Raw genomic sequence first — 16,473 nt, 5'->3', positions numbered from 1 at the left:
CAGATTCCCCTAAGGACGACGATCAGTACCGGAAACCCACACTTTTGTTCTTTCACTTCTGCTACTGATGTGCTGTGTGACTTCAGGTGAGTTACACCCTCTCTGATCCTCCTTTCCTAACATGCATAGAGGAGGTTGGGCCATATAAACTGTTGGGGTCTCTCTTAGCTCTGAAGGCCTTTGATGTGAGTGTTCTGTTGACTGCAGTGGTATTTGCAACTGACCATGCAGGCAGGGATGCCTGAGACAGGATTTCCTTTCCTCGTAGCCCCGTCCACAGTCTGCCTCTTGGGGGTCTGTACGTGGGAAGTTAACTGATGCTCCTTGTGCAGAACAACTCATGAGAGACACTGGGAACTGGGGCCTCGGGGAGCTGCCCTCCCCCACCTGCATGTCTCCTCATATTCCTGAGGCCTTGAGTGGTTTCTCCTGTGTGTCTTATCCTTGTGACGTCTGATGGCTATGTTGCCATAGCAACCAGGCCCGCTGAACCATGTTTAAAAACCTGTTACCATGAAGAGGAACACTTAGTCCATTTTGAGGGGAACAGAGAGGCTATTACTCCCCACAAAATAGACTGTGTTTCAGAGACTGTCAGGAAGGAAGGGTCCAAGAGAAGAGCTGATCCAGATCCCTGGCTGCAGAGACGAGGCACCGATGTGGACGGGGCCGGCTCGCCGCAGCTCACACGTCCAGAGGACGAACCCTCTCGGGCTCTCGTTCTGAGTCTGTGCTCTCACTGCTTCCTTGCCGCCTCTACCTCCACTTCACCTCCTTCCAAGTTCCTCCTCCTTCTGCCCCTCTCCCTGTGCCTCCAAGACGACCCTGCCAAACTGGACAACTGCAAATAGCCTGGCCCTTCACTCACCTTTTGGCTGCTTCTTCTCCAAATGGCGAAAGGGCCTTTAAAACAATAAATCAGAATCCAGCCCCCTCCAACCGCTTACAGCATCCTAAGGCTTCCCGTGGCGCCCCCTTGGCCCAGGACTGAGGCCCCGGCCTCTCCCACCTCAGCCCCAACCTGATCCACTCTGCTTCTTCACACCAGCTCACTCCAGGGTTCTCAGCATTTCTCAGAGACCTCATCATCTCCAAAACCAGCACATGCTTCCCAGCACCTGTGACTCGCGAGCTATCCTGTTTCCCTGTTTATTCTTTCACAGCACCTACCCTCTGCACTCACGTCTCCGGTTGTTTACCGCTTCTGTCATCACCCTCTCCAGAATAAAAATAGTGATTGTTTGTCTGTCTTATTCATGGCCACTGACCTGCCACTTAAGGATGCACCTGGCAATGAGCAGGTTCTCAATACCCTTCTGCTGAATGTGTGCGTGGACAGAGGATGGCAGGAACGGATGCTGAAAGATGTTCCTGCTGCGTCCTGAGGACCATGCCTTTCCTTCCACAGCACTGGCTCTGCCCATTTCCCTGTGCCTAGAAGGCCAGGCCCACCTGTGGACGCCTTACAGGACCAGAGCTGAGTGGAGAGCGCTGGGAGGGTGTGGAGAACGCAGCCTCCATGAGCAAGCCACGAACAAGTTCTGTGTGGTCCCAAGATGCAGAAGCACAGGGACTCGAGTTTTTGCCCAAACCAGTTATTTAGCTCTTACATGTCTTGGGGCTTCCCTTGTGGCTCAGCTGGTAAAGAATCTGCCTGCAATGCAGGAGACTGATCCCTGGGTTGGGAAGATCCCCCGGAGAAGGGAAAGGCTACCCAGTCCAGTGTTCTGGCCTGGAGAATTCCGGGGACTGTATAGTCCATGGGGTCGCAAAGAGTCAGACACGACTGAGCAACTTTCACTTTCATGTCTTACCTCCTTTCAGCCTCTAAACTGCCTTGCAGGGTGAGAATCCCTGTCTTCCATGACAACAAACGAAGAAAGCACTATGTGCTCTCCCTTCAGCCCGGAACAGCTGTCCCTGATTCTCCATGAGGCCAGTTCCTGATCAGTTTTCAGGCGCCCTCCTCAGGGAGGTCCTCCCCTGCCCTCAAGACCACACTACAGGTGTACCCTCCAGACGTGGCAATCATCCCTCACAGCGCTTGTTCTGCCAGTAAACACATCGTTTCTGTGTAGACACTTTTCAGGGCAGGTCTCCTCTCCACCACTCAGGACATTGCACTGCACCCCCCAGCGCAATGCCTGGCCTGTGGTCGCAAGGAGTTATCTTGTATCTGACAAGTGAATGGAAACCCAGACTCTGACAGACTGCCGGGGCCCTGCTGCTAGTGGAAGGGGGGCAGTGGTGGGGAAAGCCAGGCCCCTCTGACTCCAGGACCTGCTTCTCCCAGTATCTGGGTGTCAGAGAGGTCTGAATGGAAAGGAGAGGAGCGCGTGCCCGCCCTGGAAGAGCACACAGCTGAGTGGCAGGGCTCCCAGGTGGGATGTGCTGGAGGGGCCTCGGGCATCTGTTGCAGTGGGGGGACCCTTCTAGCCTGGAGACACGCCAATTCCTGGGGCTTAGGACTCACCAGAGCTTGCTCGATAAGCAAGCAGAACAGGATGGCATTGCCCACCTCCCTCAGGCTCTGGAACACGTCAGTCTTGAGCTCTGCGTATTCGATGATGTCCTTCAGCTGGTGGTGAAAGAACTCTAGGATCCCTGGGAGGTGCAGGGGGAGGGTTAGTGGGAGGGTCATGCTAAGCACTGTATCTGCAATAGCTCATGTAACACTCATAAAAACACCCTGGAGCAGGCACTATGACCCCTCTTTTCAGATGAGGCTCAGAGAGGGTAAGTGGCATCTCCACAGTCACACAGCCAGTAAGTGGGGCAGCTGGCAATGAAAGCTAGAGCTATCGGCCCCAGCCCTTTCCTGCTCTGACTCACACTGACCCAGCACCCGGCATCTTGATATTTAGGAAAGACACCTGGTACTAAACTCATAGTCTCCACCCTTCCCCATCCCCCAGGCTCCAAACTCATTCCAGGTGCCATCACTATCAGGGAAGGGAAGACTGGCTGACTTCTGTGCCCAGAGATTGAGTGGTGAAAACTCCTATTTCCTGACTTACCTTAGAAATGCCATGTTATGCCACGCCTGGGGCATCAGTCTCCTCCAAATAGACACATGAAGGAAGGAATGTGGATGTGCTGAGCTAAGGAAGACCGTTACAACTAAACCTCGCTGCTCACAACCTAACAGTTCTCACATTTGTGGACCTCTTCCAGCCTCCGGGCAGTGCTGTGAAGCAGGCCCAGCGGGCACCACTTATGTTCACTGATGGAAGACGATACTCTTGTCAGACAAATCAGGGGGATTAAAAATGGTCCAGGGCAATTTAGTGGCAGAGAGAGGGTGCAAACCCAGTGTTGTGATAGCCTGCTGCCTTGTCAGTGAAGCAAATACTTCAAGGCAGATTGCCAGAGCCCCCTTCTACCGTGGGATGGGTCTGGATTATTTTCCTATCACCACCCCCACTCCTGGTTCCCCATCACCCACCTGGGGAGCCGTACTCATGCCGGGGCAGACGGCATATCTTGGGCATGACCTCGATCAGTGTTTTCACGTACTGGAGGATAGTCCCTTGGAGCTGACAAAGGAAGAGTACAAGATGAGTAAGTAATCCACGGCTGCTGCATATGAGTGTCTCAGGGCTGAATGCTGGGCCAGTGCGGGCGTACAGGGGTTCAGCTGAGACCTGTGGATAAGTGCTATGGATTGAATATCTGTTCTCCCCCCGAATACATATGTTGAAACCCTGATCCCCAGTATGGTTGTATTTGGAGATGGGGCCTTGGGAAGGAATTAGGTCATGAGGGAGGAGCCCTCAGGAAGGGATTAATGCCTTTAAAAGAGAGAGGAGAGGGAGCAAGAGAAAGACACTCTCTGCCACGTGAGGACACAGGGAGAAGACAGCTGTCTGTGAAGGAGGACGCTGCTCACACGCCGGCTCTGTGCTCTGGACTTTCCATCTCCAGAACCATGAGCAATGAACATCTGTCACTGAAGCACCCAGTCTATGCTGTATGTGTCAATGTATGAGTCCCAGCAGGATCTCTCCTAAGGGAGTAGGCAGGCTCCATCGCTCTTTGCAAGGGAACGAGGGCCTTTATAAGACAGAAGAGAGGACGCTCTCATTATCCCCTTGGGCTCACAGACTTCAAGGAGGGGCAGTTTCTAGGCATGGGGTCCTTCCTGGGGTTGGGGCACTTACATGAGAGCTAAACGAAGATCTAAGATGAAGTGGGACCAGGGAGCTATGAAGATTGACACATCATCTAATTTATGCACAGAAAATGCATGGTTCATTCATCCCTCCCGTGTCTGTCGTAGACACCTTTAATCAATTACCACATTTTCTTCTTTAAATTTAGCTTCACAACCTAGAACAACCCCTCATTATATACAGTTGCTACCAGAGGACTAAAGTTAGCAGACGAATTCTGCTTGCTATTCCTGACATAGATATGCTTTACTTTTATTTCTCTTTCATCATCTCAAACATTCAAGAAAATCTTATTTAAATGTTTAAGCCTTGCTGCAGTGGTGTCCTGGTTAAATGAATGCTCACATGACCATACTTGGTGTGGATATAGAATGATGGCAAAGGGATACACAATTCTAGGCCAGTATCAGTGTTCAGCAAGAAATCCCAAGGGGAAGATGCGTGGTGACTGATTAGTGATATCTGCCAAGGGTGTGGGTGGAAAACACGGCAGCACATGTGTCATGGATTTGTCATGCTCAAATTAGATACTGCAGCACAGGAGGCGGGTATGAGTGGTCATTGCGTGCGTGCATGCTAAGTCACTTCAGTCCTCTTTGTGACCCCATGGACTGTAGCCCACCAGGCTGCTCTGTCCATGGAATTCTCTAGGCAAGAATACTGGAGTGGGTTGCCATGCCCTCCTTCAGGGGATCTTCCCCACCCAGGGATCGAACCTGCATCTCTTATATCTCCTGCATTGGCAGGCAGATTCTTTGCCACTAGCGCCAGTAGGCCTTAAAGTCAAAGTCAAGATTGCTGAATTCAGTTAGCAAGTTCTAGGAGGAGCTCGGCATCAGAAAAGAAGAGGCAAAAAACCGCAGGTCAGAAAATGCATGAAATGTTACAGGGTGATAGGTGAGAGGAATCAGGGAATGAGGGAAAGCATTCCCTGGGTGATTCCTACAGACAGAGCTGAAGAGCCTGTTACTGGATTTTTCAGGCCGGGTTAAAAAGTAAAAGCCGGTCTCATTGCTCTCCACTGGGTCCCTCCCAGGGTCCCTTCCTCACCAAGCTTTTGACGATCTTCAGCAGTTCCTCCATGACCACAGCAATGCCCTGGTAACCGAGGAGTCTGCAGATGGTCTTGAAATGCGGGGGCCCCACAAAGTTCCTGTAGGAGCTGTAGATGTGGCTGTAGGCGATGTTGAGAGGCTGGAAAACAGAGGATGTGGCCAAGTCAGTGGCAGAGAACTGAATGCACACTACATGAGTCCTCGCAGGAGGTGTTTCAATCATAGAAGGATAGAAGCTTGACATCCTTGTTCTCTCACTGGGGAACCCCTATGAATACATTTTGCCAGATGCTACTAGAGAGTGGCGGTCAGTGACCACAGGATGGAGCATCTGATGGGGCAGCAGTTCCCACAGGAGAAAGGGCCTCCAAGCAAATATCTTTTTATAAAATAGGACTCATGCTACACTTGACTGTCCACACACAAACCAGACTTTCACTCTTGAGCCACCGGGCAAGGGTGAAACAAATGCTTTTCTTTCTCTAGGGGCATTTTCAATGCTAGGAACTGGCTGGAAGAAACCTCAATAGCTGATTCATCATTGCCTTCTTTCTACTTCGAGGTGTCTTCATCTATCACAGGGTGAGGTCTTGAGAACCAAGAGGCCTGAGGGGCAGGAGACCTCTGCCAACCACATGGGAAAACCATACAGGAATTTTGAGCCTCAGCTTCTTCATCTATGAAATGAGTGGGTTGGATTAGAACATTGGTTTTGAAGCTTTTCGAGTAGCGATAAAAAATTTAAAAAAAAAAAGATGTCACAGAAATAAATACAGGAAACAGACCAAAGCTGAGATGTTCTGATTGGGTGCTGGTTGAGGGCCCAGAGCCCTGACCACTGAACGGCCACCTCCACTGTGCTCTGGACCCCATGAGACGCTGTTGCTGAATTAGTGGAACCTCTATAAGGTCTTTCTGTCTGAGAATACAGGATCAAAATAAAGGGCTCTGAGTTGGTCTCACTTAGCTAGGTGAGACGGAGAAGGCAATGGCACCCCACTCCAGTACTCTTGCCTGGAAAATCCCAGGGATGGTGGAGCCTGGTGGGCGACAGTCTATGGGGTCGCACAGAGTCGGACATGACTGAAGTGACTTAGCAGCAGCAGCAGCTAGGGGAGACACTGAAGTTATCAGTGACTTTGTTTTGAAATGTTCCCACTTATGGACCACCTCATGCCAGGCTTCATGAAGCCCTCCAAGTACAGTTTCAATTAATTCACACAACCCATGTATGTGATCTGTGATCTGTACAATTCTAGGCCCCATTTCACAGATGAGGGAACTGAGGCTCAGGGTGGTAAGTAGCTTGCTCAAGGTCACACAGTTCATAGGTAACTGAGCCCTGTCTGAACCCAGGTGGTTATGATCCCAAAGCCCAAGTTTTGAACCTCTGCCTACAAAGGTGAACTTTGGAAGCAGAATTATTACATAAACCCTAAACATTTTTTTTTTTTTTAAGAAAAAACTTCACTTTAACCTTTAGATTTGAGTACAGTTCTCCTATCTGGAATTGTAAAAATCTTGTATACAGAGCATGCAAATATGTAAAGACCACATCTGTAATCTATTAGCTGGCTAATTAGAAATCCTACATGAATTAAAAAGGAACTGTGGTGGTGCTTCTGGAGTTCTGTAAGATTCTCAGCTCCGTCTGGAGCCATCAGGGAAGATTCGATTATGTTCAGCCTAGGTTTTGCATTAAGTATGTTTTACTATATTCTAAACTTCACAAACAAGCATCACAATCATGGTACCCTCTAATAAGAAGGATACACGAGGAACACAATTAGAGTGTCCACTAATAGCAAGAAATCGTGAGGAATCACAAGCCCACTCATCCAACAGGCTGAATAACAGTTCTCTTGCTAAGTTAATGCCTATATATGGAGAGGCTTGGAGTTTGAGAGTGGAGAAGGAAATGGCAACCCACTCCAGTACTCTTGCCTAGAAAACCCCATGGACAGAGGAGTCTGGTGGAGTCAGACATGACTTAGTGACTGAGCATGCACACACAGTGTGAAAAAACAGCGCTCTGCACTCAACACTGGTGTGTTGTCACAGTAAAACTCCGCCCGAGCCTGGAGGAGGGACACCTTGTAGGTAGTTACTATAGATTTCTAAATGGGGTAGGGCAGGAGCAGTGTCTGTGGGGAGGGAAAATATAACTGATTAAAAAGCATGATGTTCACAGAGGCTGATGATCAGCAAATCCTGGAGTAAATAAATTGTTGAGTTTGATATAGTCAACCATGGAGCCAGGCCATGTAACTTTCTGTGTGCGGAGCAAACCATTTTAGTGTCTCTGTAACCGGCCACCCTGCCAAACAGACAGGGACCAGAGAGAGGGGAGTGAGGCACCAGGGCACACGTGGCAGAAGGGGCTCCCCCTCCCAAGTGAGTGCATCTCAGCTCTGGCTCTGTAATCAAAGCCCACTCCATAGTCTCCTGCCCCTCTCCAGGGATGAGAGGGGGGAAAAACAAACAGCAGACACACCATGGCTTCCCCCTGGTGGTGGCTAGATGATGGAAATGTCCCACACGTTGACTGGGTTCTTGACTACACACATGTATACACGTGTCAAAACTCATGAAACTATATGCACACATGATCTGTGCATGTTACTGACTAAACGGTTGTGCCCTGACCCTCCAATTCTTCTGTTGAAATCTTAAATCCCTATTGTGATGGTATTAGGAGGTGGGACTTTGGGGAGGTAATTAAGTCATGAGGGTGGTATCCTCATCAATGAGATTAGTGCCCTGGGAGGAAGGCACATGAAAATGCTCTCTCCCTCTCCCCCTCCCCTTCCTCTCTCTCTTTTTGCCTCCCCACCTGCACCTCCCCTCTCTTCTCCACATGTACTAGAAGAAGGCTATCTGCAAACCAGCAAGTGGGCTTTCATCAGACATGGAATCTGCTGGCACCTTGATCCCGGACACCCCAGCCTCTAGAACTGTGAGAAATCTTTGCTGTCTAAGCCACCCAGTTACTGTATTTCTTGTTACAGCAGCCTAAACAAAGACAGTGCATTTTATTGCTTATGATTATACTTCAATAACAAAAGGAAATTAAAAAGCCCACTGGGGTATATCATAGTCCAATTCACTTCCCAACATTTGCTTTCAAAGATTAAAAAGCAAAAACCTGATTTGAGTTCCCTCCCAAAGAGACTGCAGCTTGAGCCCTCACGGGCACAGGAGAGGGATGGCTGGGTTGCGCTCACAGTCCGAGGGGTACCACATGGACTCATCCCTAGGGGAGCTTCCTCCTCACCCTCCCCACCTGGAGCTGGGCCTCTCTTCTGAACCCAGTGAAGCTCTGAGCATATTCAGTGTCTTTTTCAAATATCCTGTGAAGGGAATTTTTGAACAGCACAGATCTTTCAAGTGGTTATTCCTAGAGGGGACAGAAAGCAATCAGCTACTTTCTTCCCCTTTTTGATTCTCTGACTTCTTTTCTTGCTTTGTCTGAGTCTAGAGTTATTTACTGGGGTGAGCACACCTGAGTTCAAATTCCAGTCCCATAAATTTACTAGCTAGATGATCCTGAGCAAATTATTTAAACTCTCTTAGCCTTGGTAGCTCAGACAGTATAGAACCTGCCTGCAATGCAGAAGACCCAGGTTCGATCCCAGGGTCAGGAAGATCCCTGGAGGAGGATGTGGCAACCCACTCCAGTATTTGCCTGGAGAATCCCATGGACAGAGGAGCCTGCTGGGCTACAGTCCATGGGGTCGCAAAGAGTCGGACATGACTGAGCGACTAACATGTTCACTGTTTTTTCACTCCCTAAGTAAAGATAATACCAGCTCTGGGAGGATTGTACAAGATTTAAATGAGGTGACATACATACAGCTCTTAGCATGGTACCAGGCACGCTGGAAGCATTGGCTGAAATAAGAGCCCTTCATATTCCTTTCCTTTGGTAACTGGAAAGTAAAGACTAAGAAAATACAGCTTCCTGATCAAATTTCTCCCAGATGCTTTGGCTACAGTCACGATTCTCTGAATCTGGAGAGTACATCTATGGGGTAAAATTTCGTACAACACAGTGCATATCCTACACGGGGACAGATGTGACAGAGGGCAGAGTTGATATCAGCTGATGGAAGATACCCGCCCCCCCCCAATGCAGATTTTGCTCAATATTTGGAACATTATAAAAATAGGAGCTGTCCAACAACAGACTGCACTGAGTGGAGACTGAGACAGGGGGATGTTAGGAGGTTGCTCTGCCTGGGACAGAGGGTGGGAATAGATGTGTTATTAACTACCCGCCCCCCCCCCACCCCCCGCCCCGCCCCAAAGGTGCAAGCTCCACTGCGGTCTCCCCTGTGCTCATCCTTCTTAGCAGCCTCCTTAGCCACCACTCCCACCCGAGGAGCTTCTAACACAAGGTTCCCTTGGCGCTTCCTGGCAAGCACAAATAAAAATGGAGTTGGGTAGATGGAAACTCTTCAGCAGCTCTTGTCAGAGTTCCAAGCAGAGAAGAAGAATTTTGGAATTGTTTAATCACACACAGGGCTGAAAAAAGTCCCCCTTACAAACCCACACACAGGAGGCCTCTTGTTGACATTCCTCTATTACTCTTGGATTCTGGTCTGGACCATTCAGGCCTCAGTTGATGGCCCAAACTCAGGAAGGACCAGCATGAAATGAGCAGAATTCAAATCCTCTTTCTAAGTGAACAAGGTCCCCTCATTCTGCAACCGCCGCCCCCCACCCCACCCTCCCGACCCAACACACCACACCCATGCAGGTGGAAACACACACACACATGCATGCTGGGAAGTACATGCACACACACCCACAGGGCACCCATCTGACCTGCTGGTTCAGTAGGAGGCTGGGCCCTATTGAGAAAATGTGGGAATATGGGAGCCGGGGCATTTTCTGAGGTTTGGCAAGGAAAAACAGGAATGCAACATGACTTGAGACACTGGAAACTTGCTACAGGTCTCTATATAGAACCAATCCTGTTAACTGACTTGGGCTACAATCAATGCCTGCATTTAGAACTAATTATGTACCTTGTTTAGGATGTCTTGCTTAAAATTAAGCTTTGTTAAAACCATCTTGCTCACAATAGATACCTTTATGAGATCTCAAGAAATAATCCTGATTCAGGAATTGGAGCCATAATATCAATGTGTGACATAGATGAGTATTTGTTTAAAAGTGAAATAGCATTTTAAGGAGAGAAAAAAAAGCTGAGTTGATCTGGCAGATTCTGGGCACTGTAATATTCTCTATAAGTGGACTTTTTAAAAAATTGTGGTAAAATATTCATGACATGAAAGCTACCCTTTTAACCATTCAGAAGTGTTGTAGATGGACTTTTAGTCATCAAGTGTCTATCTTTCACCAGATGATAAACAAGACCAACCACTCCAAACAGGGAAGCCTGTTTATTTGGCAAATCAAATTTGCAAGCAATTTGCATCTCTGCTTTCTGGAATCACAATTGCTGTTTTCAGAAATCCCAAGAGGAATTAAAACTGTTTCTAATTTCCTGTTTTAGTAACAATTTCTCTAATGTCCCTTGAGCAATTTGCATGCCATCAGCCCACCAACACAAACATAGCTCTAATTCAGAGAGGGAGAGAGCTGGAGCTTCACTCTAAAACCTGCAGGTAAATGAGGATGCAGGTAAATGCATAAAACAGTAATGTCATTCTTGTTGGGAAGACCACAGAATGAGATGATTGAAAGAACTGATAAATCCTAAGTTACAGGTTCAAATCCATTGGAGGGAGTGGGTAAAAGTGCTGATGTTCTGTCTGTCCCTTTTTGACATCTGGTGAGCCATAGGGCTGGTTCTCCAACATCGGGGTGTCTTTTTGGTCTTCTCGGCTCAGAGTTTGAAAGATCCAAGTAGAGACCTTAAGAAATAACTCTTCTCCTGTTTTCTGTTCCATGAATAAAGTCTTTTGGAGAAGGCAAGAGGGAGAACAGGAACCAAACCCTCCTGTTCTGAGGTACCCTATCAACACAACAATATCTAGAGTTGCCAAAAGTTTTTTGGAGGAAACCAATGATGCTGCTTTTAAAAAATTCTGTACTCATATGATGATACACAAGTGTATCATAGTTCCCTGTTCATGAATCTTTTTACACCATTCCCTTGTAATTGTCCAGTTGTATTTGTTTCTCCATGGCTGCTGTAACAAATTACCATAAATCTTATGGCTTAAAACAACAGAAGTTTATTCTCATAGATCTGGAAGTCATAACCCAAAATCAGTATCACTGGGCCAATGTCAAAGTCAGCATGGCCACACTCCCTTTAGAAGCTTGAGGCAAGAATCCGTTCCTTGCCTCTTCCAGCTCTGGTGGCTGCCAGCATTCCCTGGGTGGTGGCTGCATCACTAATGGAGATCTTCAGATCCTTCTGCTGAGATCTGGCCTTCTCTTCTGTGTGTGTAGCCTTCCTCTGCCTCTCTATTATGGGGACACTAGTGATGGCCTTTAGGACTCATCCTGATAAACCAGGATAATATTCCCATCTCAAGATCCTTTACTTGATCATATATGCAAAGCCATTTTCCCAAATAAAGCAACATTTCCAGGTCTAGGATTAGGATCTGGTATCTCTGGGGGCCATAAGCAGCCTTTGAGACCAGGTAACACAGGTATAATCATCCCCATTTAGCAGAGGATGAATTTAAAGCCCAAGTGAAGGACTTCCCCTGGTGGTCCAGTGGTTAAGAATCCGCCTGCCAGCACTATTTACAATAGCTAGGACACGGAAGCAACCTAGATGTCCATCAACAGATGAATGGATAAAGAAGTTGTGGTACATATACACAATGGAATATTACTCAGCCATAAAAGGAACACATTTGAGTCAGTTCTAATGAGGTAGATGAACCTAGAGCCTATTATACAGAGTGAAGTAAGTCAGAAAGAGAAAAACAAATATTGTATATTAATGCATATCTATGGAATATAGAAAGATGCTTCTGATCAACCTATTTGCAGGGCAGCAGTGGAGATGCAGACATAGAGAACAGACTTATGGACAAGGGCCGGGGAGAGGAAGGAGAGGGTGAGATGAATGGAGAGAGTAGCAAGGAAGCATATACACTAACATATGGAAATGGATAGCCAACGGGAATTTGCTGTATGACTCAGGGAAATCGACTGGGGCTCGGTAACAACCTAAAGGGGTGGGAATGGGTGGCAGGTGTGAGGGAGCTTCAAAAGAGAGGAGACATATGTACACCTATGGCTAATTCATATTAAGGTATGGCAGAAATCAAACCAATATTGCAAAGCAATCATCAATCAATTAAAAATAAATAAAAATTAAAAAGTAGACAATAGTAAAAAGAGATTTCATCTTCCTATGCTTAATAAATATTAAAATATATAAAATCTTACACTTCATATTCACTTTTAAGAGTTTTTCCCCTAATTTCCTTTTCCTAGAGTATATATACATGATCACCTGTGTTTGCTTATTATCTATCAAATGATATTTATCTTGATTATCTATGTTATCATCACTTGATTTTCTCTGAGAAACACTGTCCAATAATGTTGCAATAAATAATATGTGTGTGTGTCATTTTAAAAAAAGAAAAAAAAGCATCCACCTGCCAGTGCAGGGGACATGAGTTCAATTCCTGGTCTGGGAAGACTCCTCATGCCTCAGGTCAACTGAGCTCATGAGCCACAACTACTGAAGTGGGCACACCCTAGAGCCCACGCTCTGCAACAAGAGAAGCCACTGCAGTGAGAAGCCCGTGCACAGAAAGGAAGAGCAGTGCCCGCCCGCCGCAACTAGAGAAAGCCCGTGCACGGCAATGAAGACTCAGTGCAACCAAAAAAAGCTTAGGAAACTTAAGGAAAGTCAGAAAGCCCAAGTGAAGTGAAGTGACTCTCCTGCAGTGAAATACAAGAGGATATTCTTCCATATCTACCAACTGCCAAAATAACAAAATTCTTCTGGACTGGGGGATAAATAATGTTGCATAGCCTGGGAGAGGTGCCACACAGATAAGATAGCAGGGTAGGGGCAGAAAGTCGGGTGGCACCTCAGATGGTGTTGTGGGGCCAGGGCAGATTCCCTTGCTCGGGCCCCATGTGAAGTGCTGGCACCCTGGTATGGAGCAGGCTGAGATGCACCCAGCTTGCTGCAGCAAAGCCCTGGTTTCTAGACCCCAAGGACTATGGCTTCATGGAGAGGCACAGCAAGCGTAGAATGAACTTCCCTGAGGTCAAGTCAAGGCTCACACCGGGGCACTGTTTAGCCACCAACAACCAAATCAAAGAAAACATCACATCACCAATCTCCAAAGACCAAAACACAATTGAGAAGTTATTGGTATACTTTAAGAAATGATTTGTGCCACAATCTATATCACTTGGGAGGCTGTTTTATGATAGAACTCTACAATTTACTTACAGAATAACATTTTTTTAATGTTTTGACCCATATACTAATTTTGGTGACCAGTTGCTAAAGGTTTTTTACATTTAATATTACCCTTAACCCTAAGGGTCATGAACCTCCGTCCATGGTTCATCAGGCACTCTATCAGATCTAGTCCCTTAAATCTATTTCTCACTTTCACTGTATAATCATAAGGGATTTGATTTAGGTCATACCTGAATGGCCTAGTGGTTTTCTCTGCTTTCTTCAAGACCAACCTAGATAGCATATTCAAAAGCAGAGACATTACTTTGCCAACAAAGGTCCATCTAGTCAAGGCTATGGTTTTTCCAGTGGTCATGTATGGATGTGAGAGTTGGACTGTGAAGAAAGCTGAGTGCCGAAGAATTGATGCTTTTGAACTGTGGTGTTGGAGAGAACTCTTGAGAGTCCTTGGACTGCAAGGAGATCCAACCAATCCCTCCTAAAAGAAATCAGTCCTGAATATTCATTGGAAGGACTGATGCTGAAGCTGAAACTCCAGTACTTTGGCCACCTCATGCGAAGAGCTGACTCATTGGAAAAGACTCTGATGCTGGGAGGGATTGGGGGCAGGAGGAGAAGGGGACGACAGAGGATGAGATGGCTGGATGGCATTACGGACTTGATGGACGTGAGTCTGAGTGAACTCCGGGAGTTGGTGATGGACAGGGAGGCCTGGCGTGCTGCAATTCATGGGGTCACAAAGAGTTGAACATGACTGAGCGACTGAACTGAACTGAACCCTAAGTGACACAGCTCTTAGGCAGGGGAACCTGGACTCCAGACTCTGGAAGAGGAAACACTTGTGGACTGTATTTCTCAAATGTAGCTGATTTTCTCCCGGCTTCTACCTGCTACTTTCAGGTGTCCCTCTGAGATCTTTCAGTTCCTTGCCTGTTCCCATCACCCTGGAATCCACCAAATTGCAAAGTCCTGTCTCCAGCTCTCAGAGGAGTCAACCAACCACAAGGCCAAGAGCTACTGTTGACCACTCCTGACTGAAGATCAGCCCAAAGGGGAGATCGGCACCCAAGAGGCTGGCTGGGAGTTTGGAGTCTGGACCAACAGACCTCAGTGCAGGGACCTGCACTGCCACTGCCTAGCTTTGCGATACTTGTCAAGTCAGTTAATCCCTCTGAGCCTCAGTTTCTCCCTTTATACAATGATGGTAAGAGGGCCTACCTCAAAGAGTTCCCCGTGGGTAAAATGAAAAAAACCATGTAAAACACACCAAAATGTTCTCAGTGGTTATTTCTGAGTAGTTTGTGTTTGACTACTGTCTTTGAACTTTTTGATACTTTTTATGTACAATGAGGAGACACATTTAAAAAATATAGCTGTTTTAAGGAGAGAGACTGGTTCCATATAGGAAAAGGTGTATGTCAAGGCTGAATATTGTCACCCTGCTTATTTAACTTATATGCAGAGTACGTCATGAGAAGCGCTGGACTGGAAGAAGCACAAGCTGGAATCAAGATTGCCGGGAGAAATCTCAATAACCTCAGATATGCAGATGACACCACCATTATGGCAGAAAATGAAGAGGAGCTAAAAAGCCTCTTGATGAAAGTGAAAGTGGAGAGTGAAAAAGTTGGCTTAAAGCTCAACATTCAGAAAACGAAGATCATGGCATCTGGTCCCATCACTTCATGGGAAATAGATGGGGAAACAGTGGAAACAGTGTCAGACTTTATTTTTTTGGGCTCCAAAATCACCGCAGATGATGACTGCAGCCATGAAATTAAAAGACGCTTACTCCTTGGAAGAAAAGTTATGACCAACCTAGATAGCATATTCAAAAGCAGAGACATTACTTTGCCGACTAAGGTCCATCTAGTCAAGGCTATGGTTCTTCCTGTGGTCATGTATGGATGTGAGAGTTGGACTGTGAAGAAGGCTGAGCACCAAAGAATTGATGCTTTTGAACTGTGGTGTTGGAGAAGACTCTTGAGAGTCCCTTGGACTGCAAGGAGATCCAACCAGTCCATTCTGAAGGAGATCAACCCTGGGATTTCTTTGGAGGGAATGATGCTGAAGCTGAAGCTCCAGTACTTTGGCCACCTATGTGAAGAGTTGACTCATTGGAAAAGACTCTGATGCTGGGAGGGATCGGGGGCAGTAGGGGAAAGCGACAACCGAGGATGAGATGGCTGGATGGCATCACGGACTCGATGGACATGAGTCTGAGTGAACTCCAGGAGATGGTGATGAACAGGGAGGCCTGGCGTGCTGAGATTCATGAGGTCGCAAAGAGTTGGACACGACTGAGCGACTGAACTGAACTGAACTGAACTGAAGGAGAGAGAGAGGGAAGGAAGCATCATGCAGACGGCACACCTTGTCCATCACAGCCTCTGGATGAAGCTACAGCCAACTTAGGCAATGGCTTGTGTCCACGGACCTTGTCTTCTAAATAATAAGAGCCATGGGGTTGCAAAGAGTTGGACACCACTGAGCGACTTCACTAACTCACTCACTCACTATTCCTAAGCCCATCACTCCAGAGATGGGTTCATCTCACTGCTCCAACATCATCAAGCAGGTCGTATTAATATTTGTTTTTTACAGAAGAGTTAACCAAGGCCTAGGACAGTCAGAAAATTTGTCCAAGGCCATAGAGGCAGGATCTGAACCCAGACTGGGGTCTTCAGCCGCTGGGTAGCAATCAGTTTTGGGGCCAGAGCATGCCCTCTTGCAACTATCCCTTCACTGCCACCTTCAGGGAGGGAGCAGGGACGCCGCTTTTGGCTGGTTTCCTCTGCAGTGACTTACTGCTGGTGTAAACCAGCCAGAGGCCCCCAGGCCTGACAGCTGAAGAGGACACCAT

General features: G+C 47.3%; 1 protein-coding gene across 1 annotated transcript in view; it reads right to left on the bottom strand.

Annotated features, from left to right (window-relative positions):
* Window positions 1-16,473, bottom strand: part of CYFIP2 (cytoplasmic FMR1 interacting protein 2) — a 110,068-nt gene that overhangs the window by 32,598 nt on the left and 60,997 nt on the right. Inside the window, exons 24-26 of the mRNA XM_052642631.1 lie at window positions 5,223-5,366; window positions 3,446-3,536; window positions 2,474-2,604 (exon numbers count right to left, since the gene is read on the bottom strand). Coding sequence (XP_052498591.1) covers window positions 2,474-2,604; window positions 3,446-3,536; window positions 5,223-5,366 — 366 coding nt within the window. The remainder of the gene's footprint in view (window positions 1-2,473; window positions 2,605-3,445; window positions 3,537-5,222; window positions 5,367-16,473) is intronic.

The sequence above is a fragment of the Budorcas taxicolor genome, chromosome 7 (assembly GCF_023091745.1).
Source record: "Budorcas taxicolor isolate Tak-1 chromosome 7, Takin1.1, whole genome shotgun sequence".
NCBI classification, from domain to species: Eukaryota; Metazoa; Chordata; class Mammalia; order Artiodactyla; family Bovidae; genus Budorcas; species Budorcas taxicolor.
This window is presented reverse-complemented; position numbering and strand designations above follow the sequence as displayed.